We start from the raw sequence: 15677 nt of genomic DNA, 5'->3' as shown, positions 1-15677 counted from the left end.
TTCTTATATTTAGAAAATTTTAATTAAATATTATTTAAATATTTATAATTATAAATATTTAATAAAAACTTATTTTTCTATTAAATAATATTTTTATTTTATCTTTACTCTTTTGTAATTAATATAATTATTATATAAATTTATTTTTTTATTATTAAAAAATATATTTATTTTTACTATTTTTTATATTTATAATTTATTATATATAAAATATAATAAATTATTTTATTTTATAATAATTATTTTTTATAATTTTGATTATATTTTTAATATTTAAATTATAATTTTATTTTAAATAAAATAATGATAATTTAAATATAAATAAAAAGGGTAAAAACATAAAATAAAATAAATTAATTAAATAAATATATATGTAGACAACTTTCTTCGCATGTTTGCGAAGAAAGTTTTGAATGTAAAAATTATCTCGATTTTTATATTTTTCTAAAAAAATTCTTAATTTTCCAACTTTCTGTTCTGTACATTAAATTTTCGCTCTATCGTGAGAAAGAAACATAGGCTAAGAAGAACCAATCAATAATATATTCTCTTTCTTGTTTCCCAACGTATCTGGCAGAAAGGAAAATCGAAAACCAAATTCCGGTTGCCTTGAATAAGCTATTAAGCAGAATGGCAAATGGAAGCAACGACAAGCGCGGCGCAACCAGCAGCAATAACTCTACCCAACACGACAACCACACAGGTAATAACCGTCACATGGTCGCCGTCTCCACCCCTTCCGTTACCACCACCACCACCATCATTTCCCTCCCCAACAATCCAAGCCCCACTCCAAATCACCTCCCCCACTTCTCTGGAATCGTTCAGTCCTTCAACAACTCCGAAGAAGGGAAACAAGATTTCAGTCACGCCAAGATCAATAGTACTGCAACTGGAGATTCCTTCAACAACCTCCAATCAGGCTCCCAATCTTTCAGAAAGGCCAAGATTAGTTGTGGTGAGGAATCCAGCAAACCGAGTAGATCTACTTTGCCCTTGAAAGGAGAGCATGTGGTCCACTACGGAACTCTCCATTCCTTCAATAATAAAGGAAAGGGATCCCAGTGTTTCAACGGTTTCAAGCTCAACTGACCACATTTCAGCTTTCCCATGTATCCATTTCTCTCTACTTTCTCTCTGCTTTTATCATTTCCGGACTTTTCTTTCAAACATAATTAGTTCTTTTTTACGATATTCTACTTACATAAAATCTATAAATATTAAATTTTAACTTGATAAAATAAAATAGGAAAAACAATATTTTATTAATTTGTGCAATATATGTTTTTACTTGTGATGCGATATTAACATAACATGATAAATAGTGACGACAAAATCACCTTGGATGCTGAAATTATTTTTGTGATAGTAGTATCCTTACCTGAATTATTTCTATCCATAGTGGTATCCAATGCTAAGCGGCTACGTCTCACGATTCTTGATAAAGTTATTCAAGGATTAAATATGTTCTTCATTTTAAAAGAATTATCAAAAAATTGATTATAGTTCCTTTATTAAATAATTGATCCATTTGATTTAATTAATTTTACTTAGTTTGAAAATGATTCTGGTGGATAAACTACAAGTTAATATTTTTAACTTTTAACTCCGAAAAGATTAAATATTTAAATTAGAGGAATGATCTTTGCTTATAGAATCATACAAAACAACACTCTTGAGAGAGCAATTTTTTAGAGTGTTATAGAAAACAAATGCAATCCCTAGTATTAAACATTTTAGTTGGAGAATGGATTTAATAGGATAACAACCAAGTTAAACATTCATAATAGTGAAGGATAATTTGTTATACAAAAACTAAGTATTACATGTATGTTGTGTATTCTATGCAAAGAACATGATGAATCTTGTCCATACTTCTTTCTTATTGCTATGTTTGTTTTCAGGTAAGAGAAGGAAAGAAGAAGGGAGTGTTTTATTTTATTTTATTTCAGTAGTTTTAAGAGTGTAGGAGAGGGTTAGAGTGTTTTTTAATCTTCCCTCAAATAAACATATCTGTACTAGTTTTAAGATTATTGTATTTTATCTAAATATACTTTTGTATACATTTTATTATAATATATAATATATAAAATTAAATATTACATAAATTTATTTAATAATTTTAAAAATATTTAATTATATTATTAATAACAATAAATAATTATAAATAATAAAAATAATAATACAAAAATATAATATCTATAATTATAAAAATAATAAAAATATATAATAATAAATATTATTTTTATAATTTTTAATATATTTAATAAATTTATTTCACTTTAATACAAATATGTTTTATTATTTTTTATTTTTTATTGAAAATACAAGTAATTATGAAATTTAATTAATTTAAACTTAAAAATATATATCTTAATTCAGTATTCAAATATATTTTGTAATAACAAAAAGTTAAATTTGTAACTTACATTTTATATATTTAAAATAATTTATAAATCTTCTTCCAATTATAATTTCACTCATATATTTTAATATTATCTTTAAAAATTTATTTTAATATTTTTTAATCCAAACAAATTCATATATCTCTACACATCTTTTCCAATTCTCACATATTTACTTTCTCTTTCCACAAATCCCTTTCTTTCTTAATGCAAACACAAATATCTTTCTTAATTCAAACACAACATATAAAACTCAACAAATAGATTAGTGAATATAGCGGTTTTCTTCTCATTTGTATTTTTCTTTTTACAGAGATGGATTTGACGATAGAAATGGATAAATCGTCAAATGTGACGTGTTGCTTTCTGAATACTAAAATCGTGCAACAACATTTTAAAAAAACAAATTCGTATATGTCAATTAGAAATTTTATATCCTATATACGTTTTTTAATGTTTTAGTATATAATAATATATAAACTTAAAAATCATATAATTTCTAGTTATGATCGTATATAAAATATACGTTTTTAATTTTTTAATATACGTCTTTTAATATTTAAAATTAAAAAAATAAAGAAAAATAATAGAAAATTAGATAAGTTTACTATTTATAACTTTTCTTTATATATAATTAAAAAAATAGTCTTTTATAAAATATTTTTTAATTCAATAAATTTTTATAAAATATTTTTTACTATATATAATTAAATAATGTCTGAAATTTTAGAAAATATTTTTTATTATATAATTAATTTTTTTTATTTAATACATTAAAATTCATTGTCTCGGTGAACATCTAAGTAGAGATGGAATATTAGTCTTCATTCTTTTCTTCTTCGTCGTTAGATGGAATATTAGTCTTCATTATTGGGATTGTGGATCAATAACAATGCATGATAGGAACTGGATGAAATGTAGAGAGTAATGTCATTGTTGAATTACCAAACATCTGCAATGGACATGGAGAAAAAAATATTTCCCTGCGATAAAAAATTGGTGTAAGTTGATGGCACTTGCTGGCAGGGAAATTTGACTGACATATTGTGGTGGTTGATTGGGGGCGGATTGAAGTTGGACTTGTCCAAATTGTTCAACATTTAAAAAAAAACCCAACATGATGGTGGTATTGGGAATGGTATGGTTGACTATTGGGTGACATGTCGCACTTTTGTTAAAAAAATAATTAATGTAGGAATTTAAAAAAAAATAACAATATGAAATGGGGTACAAATTGAAATTTCATCGTCTTTAGATGTGACCTGCATAGGTGAAACATAGCGAATGGTATGAGTGATGTACCATTGCATGTAAGTTGATTCATCACGCAAATGATCGTTTCCGTGGGATGGTACTCCCTAAATTAAACGATTTTGTCAGTCATTCCACAATGTTATTTGTTCCCGCCGGTTGACTAGGGACGTCTTCGTGCATGGCTTATACTTGCGAACTAGGGCACCTTCGTTCTGCGCCGTCGCAAGTACCTGAAAAGAAGTGAACAAAAGGGCGCCCTTGCGGCCGTTTGCACTCCGACGATCAAGTCAGCTAACGAGAAACATCAAAAGACCCACCTCCGTATCGGAGCACCGTGAGTGGATGCTCTGAAGGTGGTAAAATAACTGCGTAACTAATTTCCTCTCTTCCCTAATTGCCTGTGCGTCCAGTGAGTTCGCGAGCAAGCGACTAGAGTGTGTGTGAAACTGTCTGGCTCCCCGTTTCAAACGTCTCAAACCCCTTTTAAACGGCTCTAGCATTTAAAGCGCATTTAAAACGTCTTAAAGCGCATTTAAAGCGCTAAAAAACGTTTCAACGCGTTTAAAACGTTCAAAGCATTTAAAGCATTTAAAATGCTTTAAAGCGTTTGAAACGTAAACTAAGTAAGAGCGTACCTTAGCAAACTTTCAGGAAACATAGCCATTGATGTTTCAGTGCTTATTGATCTGTGTTCTTCTGACTTGATTGCTATTCTACGTGGAGAGCCTCACAACGCCGTAACCCAACTTAAGGACATTCCATCGTGTAAGTCCTCCTTCCTCGAAGTGCATCTGGCGCAAGGGGTGACTTTCTGGGTGCCAACTCATGCGCCCCAGCCTCTAGTCACTCGTCTTGGGAGTGTATCTACTTTCCTCTCGTACTACGCACCTGGTTCGCCCCTGGGCGTGGCCCTCTCATGGGTCGTATCTATCCCAGGGGTCTCCCAGAGGTGGCGTAGGTACTTCACGAGTCAGGTTACTCCCTACTGGTACTGGGAATATGGCCTTGAAGCCACCTTTCTCTCCTCTTTGTTACTATTCTGAGGTACCGGGGCCCGAGACCTCCTCGTGGTGTCGCCCCTCCACGGTCTTTCCTACCCATGGGTATCGGGGGTAACACCGTCGATGTCTCGACTTTGCGACGCCTCAACCTGGCGACGCCTCAAGCGGTCAACCTGTTGACATTCCTCTCTAGCCCCCTTGAGGGGTCCCACCATATGTTTGACTTTGACTTTTACTTTGACTTTGGTCAACGTCCGGGGACGGGACGATACATTATCCACCTGTGATGATACTGTTGTAAATACTTATTTCTTCTTCCACGCATGTCTTTTTTGTGCACTTTATCAAGGTTGTATGGGTTGGTGGAATGTGTTGTCGATAATCGAATTGTCGTATCACCCGATCTGCTTGATGAAATTCGACAATTGCAAAACATACTAAAGGTACAACCACTAGACTTACAACTGCCACACCAATTGTAATTAGACCACTAATTTGAAGTTGTCGGTATGGAGTCCACAAAAATTGTCAACAACAGAAAATAACACTATTAATTTGTTGGATTGCTTAGAAGGAATTTAGTTGTGAGAAGATGAAAGAATAACCTATTTCGATTAGAACTAATATAGCACTTTTTGGATTTCACACATGCTTATCGCACTCGTGTTTGATCAATGGAAATTCCGATTCCACCTATGATCAATGTTTGTCATGTCATAATTAATACAAAGTATTTTAATATATAACATTGAAAGGAAGAAAATAAATAGTAACCTTCTCTTAAGTGGAAATCCAACATCGGCAATGATGTCATCGCCACTCAATGGGTCAATAGTCAGTGAAAAACATGTTATTCAATCTCACGCCCAACACTGTAATAACAACATGCACCATCCGATACTATCTTGATTATAATTAATATCATGATCGAGTTCACTATGCAATCCAACCCATTCTTTAATTATATATAACAAATTTTTTTTTATAAAAACTTATTCAGTTAAAAAATAATAATTTTCTTTAATTGTATATAAAAACATATATTAAAATTATTATATATTAAAAAATTAAAGACGTATATACGAATTAGAAATATACTAATTCATACGAATTCTATATTTTTTTTATAATTTTTTTAAATTTTATATATTATTGTATACTAAAAAATTAAAAAACGTATATGGAATATATCATATTTAATTGAAATCGTATATCACGTATACAAAATTATTTTTTTAAAAGCATGTGTGTGATTGAAAATTTTAGTATTCAGAAAGCGTATTTCGCATTGACAATTTGAAAATGTTTAACCATTTTGAGAAATTCGTAAGAAAATTAAACTAATTTGAGAAAAAAAACCGAATATAACTGTACTGGTAGGCACCGGACGAACGCACGTGGCCGACCGGCCTTATACACAATGGAAACGAACGCACGTGGCCGACCGGCCTTATACACTAAATGGAAACGAACGCACGTGGCCGACCGGCCGTATACACAATAAATGTAAGGGCATTTATGTGACAAGCTAAGGTGGTTAAGATACACCTCCGAAGAATAAGGAATATGCGTTTAGAGAAGATATGTTCCCCGGGTATTCCGGAGCACGACTGACAAGACATATCCATAACCACCCTGAGCCCAAGGGATAGAAAGCCCATTAGGCAATCCTATAAATACTGTGCTCAAGCCAGAGAAAGGTACGTTTTCATTCACTTACGAAACTGCGCTTAGAATCTCATACTTACTTGAGCGTCGGAGTGCCTTCGCAGGTACCCTCCCCCGCCCGACCGAAGTTGATAGCACGAAGGGACGACCGACCAAAGGAGACAGCAAGAAAGGACAGTCGACCAGAGGAGAAGAAGGTCAACACGTCAGCAATTGCACCACGTCAACCGACCGTGCCTGGGCCCCATCTCTCCACTCAGGTACAATTGGCGCCCACCGTGGGGCCGAGGCAAATCTTCAATTTTTGAAGCTATAATGGTTGCGACAAGAAACAACAATGACGCTATGGCAGAACAGATGACTATGATTCAAATCCTCCAAGCTCAGATGGAGGAACTGCGACAAAAGGCGATGGAAGACCATCGTCAACATGAAGAAGATAGACGCCTCCAAGAAGAAGATAGACGCCGCCAAGAAGAAGAAATCGCCTTATTAAGAGAGCAGAATGCACGACTCCAACAACAGGTCGATAATCCCGAACGAGAAGGCCAATCCCATATGGCCGACCGAACCGCCTCTCGCATACCTACACCTGCCAATACCAATCCTGCTTCCAGAGCTGAAACAGTCGAAAGAAAGTCAAGGAAAAGGGGTCATCCTTTTACAGACGAAATTATCACCACTCCACTTCCTGACAAATGGAGAGGCCTCGTCATTAAACTCTATGACGGCTCGACCGACCCGGACGAACATTTAAATATCTACAAGACGCAAATGACTTTGTATACCACAGATAACAATGTGTGGTGTAAAGTATTTCCCACGTCGCTCCAGGGAGAACCTCTTACCTGGTTCACAGAGCTGCCTCCAAACTCCATTAACGATTTTGACACCCTAGCCGCAAAATTCTCCACTCAATATGCCACTAGCCGACCGCATCACATGTCCTCCATGTCTCTCCTAGCGGTACAACAAGAAAAAGGTGAATCTCTTAGAACCTTTCTAGATAGGTTCAACAAAGCATGCATGAACATCCGAGGGCTCAAACAAGAGGTTGCATTGCACCATTTGGTCTCGGCCATCCGACCGAGCCGTTTCACTGAAAGTCTCATCAAGAAACCACCTCAAGACATGGAGGACCTTCGAACTCGAGCAACCAAATTCATGCAAATCGAAGAACACATTGATTACCATCAACGGTTCAAAGCTGTCGGATTCGGAGCCCTTAAAGACCAAACCCAAAGTAAAGAAAGAGAAGTCGAAACCGAACGAACCGTCCGAACCACTCTGAGGTCCGACCGGAATAGGGGAGGCCGAATCCCCAGGTTTAACAGTTACACCCCTTTAACTGTGCCGAGGGGACGAGCCCTAGATGAAGCACTACAAACGGACCTAATCCCGACATTGAAGCAGTATCAAACACCACCGAATGCAGATACTGCTAAGCGTTGTCAATACCATCAAAATTTCGGTCACACGACCGAAGGATGTCAAGCTTTGAAGGATAAAATTGAAGAACTCATCCAAGCTGGCCATTTACGGCAGTTCGTCAAGAGGACAAGGAGTTCAAGATCCCCACAACGGAATACTGACCGTCCTTCCCGTGGTGTCGACCGGTCGTACCGTAACGATTACAAACGCCACACTGACCGTAGCCAGACTTCGCGAAAACGCAGCGAAAGCCCCGTTCGGCGTACACGCCCCCGTAGCACAAGTCCCGACCGAAACGCCCGACCTCGCCAACGAGTCCGCGAAGTCATCAACATGATTGCTGGACCCGTTAACTTGGGCGAACCGAACCACGAAACAAATTATATAGCTGGAGGATTTGCCGGTGGCGGGTGCTCAAATTCCGCCCGAAAGAAACATCTTCGTGACATCCAGTCCGCTCATGCTACCACGAGGAAGCGTCCACATATACCTCCGATTACTTTCACTGACGAAGACTTTACAGCCATAGATCCAGCCCAGGACGACCCCATGGTCATCACTGTAGAAATTGACAAGTTCGCAATTGCCAAGACTTTGGTAGATCAGGGTAGCTCGGTCGACATATTGTATTGGGACATTTTCAAGAAAATGCGCATCCCAGAAGCACATATTCAGCCCTATAACGAACAAATTGTAGGGTTCTCAGGTGAGCGGGTCGATACTAAGGGGTACATAGACTTGTACACAACCTTTGGTGAGGAAGACGGCCTCCATAAAACAATAAACGTACGATACCTCCTGGTTAACGCACAAACTTCCTACAACATCCTGCTCGGTCGTCCGTCCATTAACAGATTAAAAGTCATTGTGTCCACTCCACACTTAGCCATGAAATTCCCCTTGGCTAACCACGACATTGCAACCATCCATGTCGATCAAAAAACCGCTAGGGAATGCTATGTAGCAAGTTTGAAAAGTGAGCCAACTCGACGACTCTATACAACCAATACGGACGACCGAGTCCCGCAAAAACGAGGACGTTCCCCCACACGGCGTTCCGGACGACACATGTCCCGTCGTCAAATGATAGCCCTTGTTGACCTCGACCCTCGCATGGACGATCCCCGTATGGAAGCAGGAGAAGACTTGCATCCATTCCCGCTTCGCGATGATCGCCACACTACGCACATCGGTACTTCGCTGAAACCGGACGACCGAATGGCCATCGGGACGACACTTGTTAAAAATTCCGATCTTTTCGCCTGGACGGCCGCTGATATGCCTGGCGTAGACCCACAGGTTATCACTCACCGATTATCACTGTATAGAGAAGCTAAACCAATAGCTCAAAAGAAAAGACATATAGGCGAGGAACGACGTCAAGCCGCACGTGAGGAAGCCGACAAATTGTTACAGGCTGGATTCATTCGGCAGGCCCATTACACCACATGGCTAGCCAACGTGGTTATGGTGAAGAAAGCGAACGGAAAATGGCGTATGTGTGTTGACTACACAGACCTCAATAAAGCTTGCCCAAAAGACTCGTATCCTCTGCCTACCATTGATCGTCTCGTCGACGGTGCAGCCGGGCATCACATCCTCAGCTTCCTTGATGCCTACTCTGGCTATAATCAAATCCAAATGCACCCGGCCGACCGGAAGAAGACGGCCTTCATGACTGATTCCGGCAATTTCTACTATGAAGTAATGCCCTTCGGACTCAAAAATGCCGGAGCCACTTATCAAAGACTAATGGACCACGTATTCCACGACATGATTGGTAGGAATGTTGAAGTCTATGTCGATGACATCGTCGTCAAGTCCGACTCATGCAAACAACATATTGCCGACCTAAAAGAAGTTTTTCAGGCCCTCCGCCAACACCAGATGCGACTCAATCCGGACAAGTGTGCGTTCGGCGTCGAAGGGGGGAAGTTCTTAGGTTTTATGCTAACTCATAGAGGCATAGAAGCTAACCCCGAGAAGTGCAAAGCTATCTCCGAAATGCGAAGTCCCAACTCCATTCAGGAAATTCAGAGACTTATCGGCCGACTCACCGCACTATCCAGATTTGTTCCTAAACTCGCCGAACGAACGAGGCCAATCGTCCGACTACTGAAAAAAGCATTCCGCTTCGAGTGGTCGACCGAATGTGAGGAAATTTTCCTCGATTTGAAAACTTTTTTATCAACCCCGCCGGTCATCCAGAAACCGGACGCACGAGAACCCATCATAGTCTACCTCGCCGTTTCACACGAAGCCGTCAGCTCAGTCTTAGTGCAAGAAATTAATTTTGAAGAACGGCCGGTTTACTTCGTCAGCCGCGCCCTTCATGGCGCCGAAATCCGATACCAGACGATCGAAAAGGTAGCCATGGCCCTCATCATTACCGCCCGACGAATGCGTATGTATTTTCAGAATCATCGGATTATTGTTCGGACAAATTACCCTATTGTAAAGATCCTCACTAAACCAGATTTAGCCGGACGAATGATCGGTTGGACGATCGAACTATCCGAATTCCATATTCAGTACCAACCACGCGGAGCGATCAAGTCGCAAGCTCTCGCCGACTTCGCAGCTGAACTCACTACTTCTTCAGCCGAGACCGAACATTCATCATGGATCTTATATGTTGATGGCTCCTCGAACGAGAGGTCGTGCGGCGCTGGAGTTGTTTTGGAAGGCCCCGGCGAGATTGTCATCGAGCAAGCCCTCAAATTCGACTTCAAAGCTTCAAACAACCAGGCCGAATATGAAGCCATATTAGCCGGTCTACGTCTCGCTCAAGAATTATAAATCACTAAGTTAATTTGCAAAAGTGATTCCCGGCTTGTCATCGGTCAGCTTAACGACGAATATGAAGTCCGAGAAAGCTTTTTACAGCGATACTATCACTTAGTCAAACAGTCGATGAGCACCTTTTCTGAAATTTCTATGCAGCACGTTCGACGCGATCACAATACCCGCGCGGACGCCTTGTCCCGGTTAGCAACCACGAAGTGTAAAGGAATGCATCGGTCGGTCATCCATGTTACGCTTGCACGCCCAAGCATCGACCTACAGGAATGCCTGACGACCGACACGGAATCTACTTGGATTACCCCAATCAAGCAATATTTACTCGACGGCACATGTAGTCCTCTCGGCGAAAAAACCATGAAGCTGCAGGCCGCCCGTTTTGTCTTAATCGGCGACGACCTTTATCGCCGAGGTTATACCCAACCACTCCTTAAATGTTTGACACCAGACCAAGCTTCCTATGTCATCCAAGAGTTGCACGAAGGAATTTGCGGAACTCACTCCGGCGCCCGGACAATGGCTGCCAAAGTATTCCGGGCTGGATACTACTGGCCGACCGTCCAAGGTGACTGCACCAATTTCGTACAAAAATGTCTTAAATGCCAAGAGTTTGGCACTTTGTCCCATCAAAAGCCTGAGGAACTCCATTTTATGTTATCACCTTGGCCGTTCGTCCAATGGGGTATGGACATCATTGGTCCTTTCGCCCCCGGTAAAGGCCAGTGTAAATTCTTACTAGTCGGAATTGATTACTTCACCAAGTGGATCGAAGCCGAGCCCCTGACTGCAATCACCGCCCGCAATGTTCAAAATTTCGTATGGAAAAATATCGTTTGCCGCTTCGGGCTTCCACAAATCATCATCACCGATAACGGTCGGCAATTCACCGACCGAACGTTAGCTGAATTTTACGAGAAGCTCCACATCAAACACATCGCTAGTTCAGTCGAACATCCGCAAACAAACGGACAGGCAGAAGCTGGAAACAAAGTTATTTTGAACGAACTGAAGAAACGTCTCGGCCCAGCAAAGGGCAACTGGACTGAAGAACTCTTAGAAGTATTATGGGCATATCGCTGTACTCCTCAGACGACTACACAAGAAACGCCGTACAGCCTAACGTATGGCACCGAAGCTATGATCCCCGTCGAAATTGGCGAACCCTCTCTCCGCCGGCAAACCCTTGATCTTGATCTAAACAAGGAAAGCCTCTCGGTCGGTCTCGATCTCATCAACGAACTCCGGGACAAGTGTAGAATTAGAGAAGAAGCATGCAAAATTCGGGCGGCCAGACGATACAACTCCAAAGTTAAACCAAGATTGTTCCACAAAGGCGACTTAGTATGGCGAATGCGGAGCAGCGCACGGAAGGAAGGAGGCAAGTTCTCCAACAATTGGGAAGGACCTTTCCGCATAGCTGATACGGCAGCCGGTGGAGCCTATTATTTAGAATATTTATCTGGGAAGGAAATACCGAGAACGTGGAATGCCACACATCTCAAATTTTATTACAGTTGAACTCTTTCCTCGCTCAGTCGGTTTTTCCCTAAGGAGGGTTTACGACCGGGAAGGTTTTAACGAGGCACTAAATTAAAATCCAAATCTCCTAGTCCTTTACTCAATTCATATCTCGTTCGGCATCAGAATTATTACTTTAACGTAATAATAATTATTTATGCCTCGTTCGGCATCAGAATTTATCGGATTTATATATGCCTCGTTCGGCATCAGAATTATTACTTTTTACGTAGTCAGAATTTTATATGCCTCGTTCGGCATCAGAATTATTACTTTTTACGTAGTCAGAATTTTATATGCCTCGTTCGGCATCAGAATTATTACTTTAACGTAATAATAATTATTTATGCCTCGTTCGGCATCAGAATTTATCGGATTTATATATGCCTCGTTCGGCATCTGAATTATTACAACGTAATCAGAATTATTTATGTCACGTTCGGCATCAGAATTATTTACTCAATCTGATGCCTCGTTCGGCATCTGAATTATTACCTCAACGTAATCAGAATTATTTATGCCACGTTCGGCATCAAAATTATTTACTCAATCTTATGCCTCGTTCGACATCTGAATTATTACCTTAACGTAATCAGAATTATTATGCCACGTTCGGCATCCGAATTATTTACTCAATCTTATGCCTCGTTCGGCATCTGAATTATTACCTTAACGTAATCAGACTTTTTTATGCCACGTTCGGCATCAGAATTATTCACTTATTTATGCCTCGTTCGGCATCAGAATTATTCACTTATTTATGCCTCGTTCGGCATCAGAATTATATTATTACCTCAACGTAATCATAATTATTATGCCACGTTCGGCATCCGAATTATTTACTCAATCTGATGCCTCGTTCGGCATCTGAATTATTACCTTAACATAATCAGACTTTTTTATGCCACGTTCGGCATCGGAATTATTCACTTATTTATGCCTCGTTCGGCATCAGAATTATTCACTTATTTATGCCTCGTTCGGCATCAGAATTATATTATTACCTCAACGTAATCATAATTATTATGCCACGTTCGGCATCCGAATTATTTACTCAATCTTATGCCTCGTTCGGCATCTGAATTATTACCTTAACGTAATCAGACTTTTTTATGCCACGTTCGGCATCAGAATTATTCCTTTATTTATGCCTCGTTCGGCATCAGAATTATTCACTTATTTATGCCTCGTTCGGCATCAGAATTATCTTATTACTAATGTAATCAGAATTATTTATGCCTCGTCCGGCATTAGAATTATCTTATTACTTTAATGTAATCAGAATTATTTATGCAAGTGTGCATTGCCCACATGTCGGGTCCAGCAATTTTCTATGCCACATTGTTCATTAACTCTTCAAAAGAGGCGTCAGGCTGTGGGCCAGGGGTCTCCCCCTCGGCCTCCTCATTTAAATTATCATCGGGGTTGATCGGCACCAGCTTTCCATCAACTATTATTTTTTCTGTCGTACTGGTCGTCCTCCAGGGGTGCTCCATGCAGGCAGGCCGCTTGTCCGATGCCTAACCGAAAATATTCTTCGATAATGCGAACGTCCCGTCATTCCGTTAAATTTAATGTCTGACAACTCGAAAGGCACAACAATTATTACGACTCTTCGGCTTTTATTCACCTCGAGCCTGGGGGGCAAGTGTACTGGTAGGCACCGGACGAACGCACGTGGCCGACCGGCCTTATACACTAAATGGAAACGAACGCACGTGGCCGACCGGCCGTATACACAATAAATGTAAGGGCATTTATGTGACAAGCTAAGGTGGTTAAGATACACCTCCGAAGAATAAGGAATATGCGTTTAGAGAAGATATGTTCCCCGGGTATTCCGGAGCACGACTGACAAGACATATCCATAACCACCCTGAGCCCAAGGGATAGAAAGCCCATTAGGCAATCCTATAAATACTGTGCTCAAGCCAGAGAAAGGTACGTTTTCATTCACTTACGAAACTGCGCTTAGAATCTCATACTTACTTGAGCGTCGGAGTGCCTTCGCAGGTACCCTCCCCCGCCCGACCGAAGTTGATAGCACGAAGGGACGACCGACCAAAGGAGACAGCAAGAAAGGACAGTCGACCAGAGGAGAAGAAGGTCAACACGTCAGCAATTGCACCACGTCAACCGACCGTGCCTGGGCCCCATCTCTCCACTCAGGTACAATAACATATGTACTCCACAATATGATTACTTATATTTTCACCAATTTAACATGCTTGTACCAAGTAAGAATGGTAATATTATATATATAGAGAATAATGTGGATGAAGATAGAACAATTTGGACCATAGAAATAATATTCTCGTATTTGTAGTGGGAGATGAGATAGAGGTTCACTAGTGATTCCTTTGTGCGGGTGAGAATGTAGTGGGAAATTATAATCCCACTTATCTAATAGATATTTTTTTTTTAAAGAGTTGGAATTCTTCAAATACTATTCTTTTTCTAAATTAATTTGTTAATAAAAAGAAGAAATGATTTTTCCATTTTTTCTCAAGTGACTATTATTTATTCATTGGCTTCATTGTTTCCGAGTCTGTCGCAAAAAGATGAAGGGAAAGAATTAATTTTATTTATTTGGTAAAAAAATATAGTTAATTTTAATAGTAATGTAATTCATTCTATTATTTTTTTTAAAGAATTCGTAAATTGCATAGTTTTTAATTTTTTATTGATTTGTATTATGTTAAATAATTAAATATTCAATATTTTTCAGCTATTTTTCTTTGGTTAACTTATTTATTTTCTATATTTATCTTTTCTAACTTTTTTTTATTCAAAATCAAATACATTTTGTTAATTTTTGTTGGTTATTAATTCAGATTTTATTAATATTAAATTATTTACTGTTAGTATTGTATTAATGATCAGTTTACCAGGCTATTAGTATTTTCCATTTTATAACTTCCAGTGATTGTAATTTTATTTTATATATATATATATATATATATATATATATATATTATTGAAGTAAATCAAAATGAATGTATCAGTTTTGCAATTTTGTGCAGGGTCAATCAATTTCTACAACCTTTTGCCTTTTGTTATTTCCTTCAATTAGTTTCTACAACTGGTATCAGAGCCCGTTTGTTATCATGAACTCTACCCAATTATCAGTCTCTATCTTGATGGAAAAAATTACAATTGGTGGTGTGTGCAGATGAGAGTTTTGTTTGATTATCATGAGTTAAGGGATGTTGTTGATAGTGAAATGTCTGCATTAGATGATAATGCAATTGAGACGCAACGAGTAGTACATCGTGACCAGAAGAAGAAGGGCAATAAGACTTTGTATCTCATCCATCAAGGGATGAATGATGAAACATTTTGAGCAGATAGAAGGAGTAACAATTGCAAGTGAGGTTTGAATCATTTTGTCAATCAATTATAAAGGTGATGACAAGATCAGGAGGGTGCGTCTTCAAACCCTAAGATGCCAATATGAACTACTGCAGATGCAAACCACAAAGACTATTGATGTCTATATAAATAAAGTTCTTGCCTTGACAAATTGATGGAAATACTGCAGATTTTAAAATTAGCGAACAAGAGTTAAAAAACCGTTGGGAATTACACACTGGATCTT

The 15677-nt window shown here is 38.8% G+C and overlaps 2 protein-coding genes across 2 annotated transcripts; both read left to right on the top strand.

Annotated features, from left to right (window-relative positions):
- Positions 1-513: 513 nt before the first annotated feature.
- LOC137811738 (uncharacterized) lies at positions 514-2061 on the top strand. The gene is made up of 2 exons (XM_090298687.1): positions 514-1112; positions 1905-2061. Exon 1 carries the CDS (start codon positions 631-633, stop codon positions 1090-1092), a length of 462 nt encoding a protein of 153 aa, XP_090154813.1. The 5' UTR covers positions 514-630; the 3' UTR covers positions 1093-1112; positions 1905-2061.
- Positions 2062-6673: 4612 nt separating this feature from the next.
- LOC150029138 (uncharacterized) lies at positions 6674-15422 on the top strand. The gene is made up of 2 exons (XM_090297948.1): positions 6674-9229; positions 15252-15422. Exons 1-2 carry the CDS (start codon positions 6674-6676, stop codon positions 15420-15422), a joined length of 2727 nt encoding a protein of 908 aa, XP_090154074.1.
- Positions 15423-15677: the final 255 nt, after the last annotated feature.

The sequence above is a fragment of the Phaseolus vulgaris genome, chromosome 2 (genome assembly GCF_051622355.1).
Source record: "Phaseolus vulgaris cultivar YP4 chromosome 2, ASM5162235v1, whole genome shotgun sequence".
NCBI classification, from domain to species: domain Eukaryota; kingdom Viridiplantae; phylum Streptophyta; class Magnoliopsida; order Fabales; family Fabaceae; genus Phaseolus; species Phaseolus vulgaris.
The sequence above is the reverse complement of the archived record's forward strand: the minus strand, read 5'-3'. Positions and strand labels throughout refer to the sequence as shown.

What these genes read in the sequence shown, in the direction of transcription:
- LOC137811738 (XM_090298687.1), top strand. Translation starts at nt 631, where the DNA reads ATGGCAAATGGAAGCAACGACAAGCGCGGCGCAACCAGCAGCAATAAC.
- LOC150029138 (XM_090297948.1), top strand. Translation starts at nt 6,674, where the DNA reads ATGGCAGAACAGATGACTATGATTCAAATCCTCCAAGCTCAGATGGAG. An exon ending in GGCTAGCCAACGTGGTTATG is followed by an intron (nt 9,230 to 15,251) that starts GTGAAGAAAGCG and finishes TGGTGTGTGCAG; the next exon opens with ATGAGAGTTTTGTTTGATTA.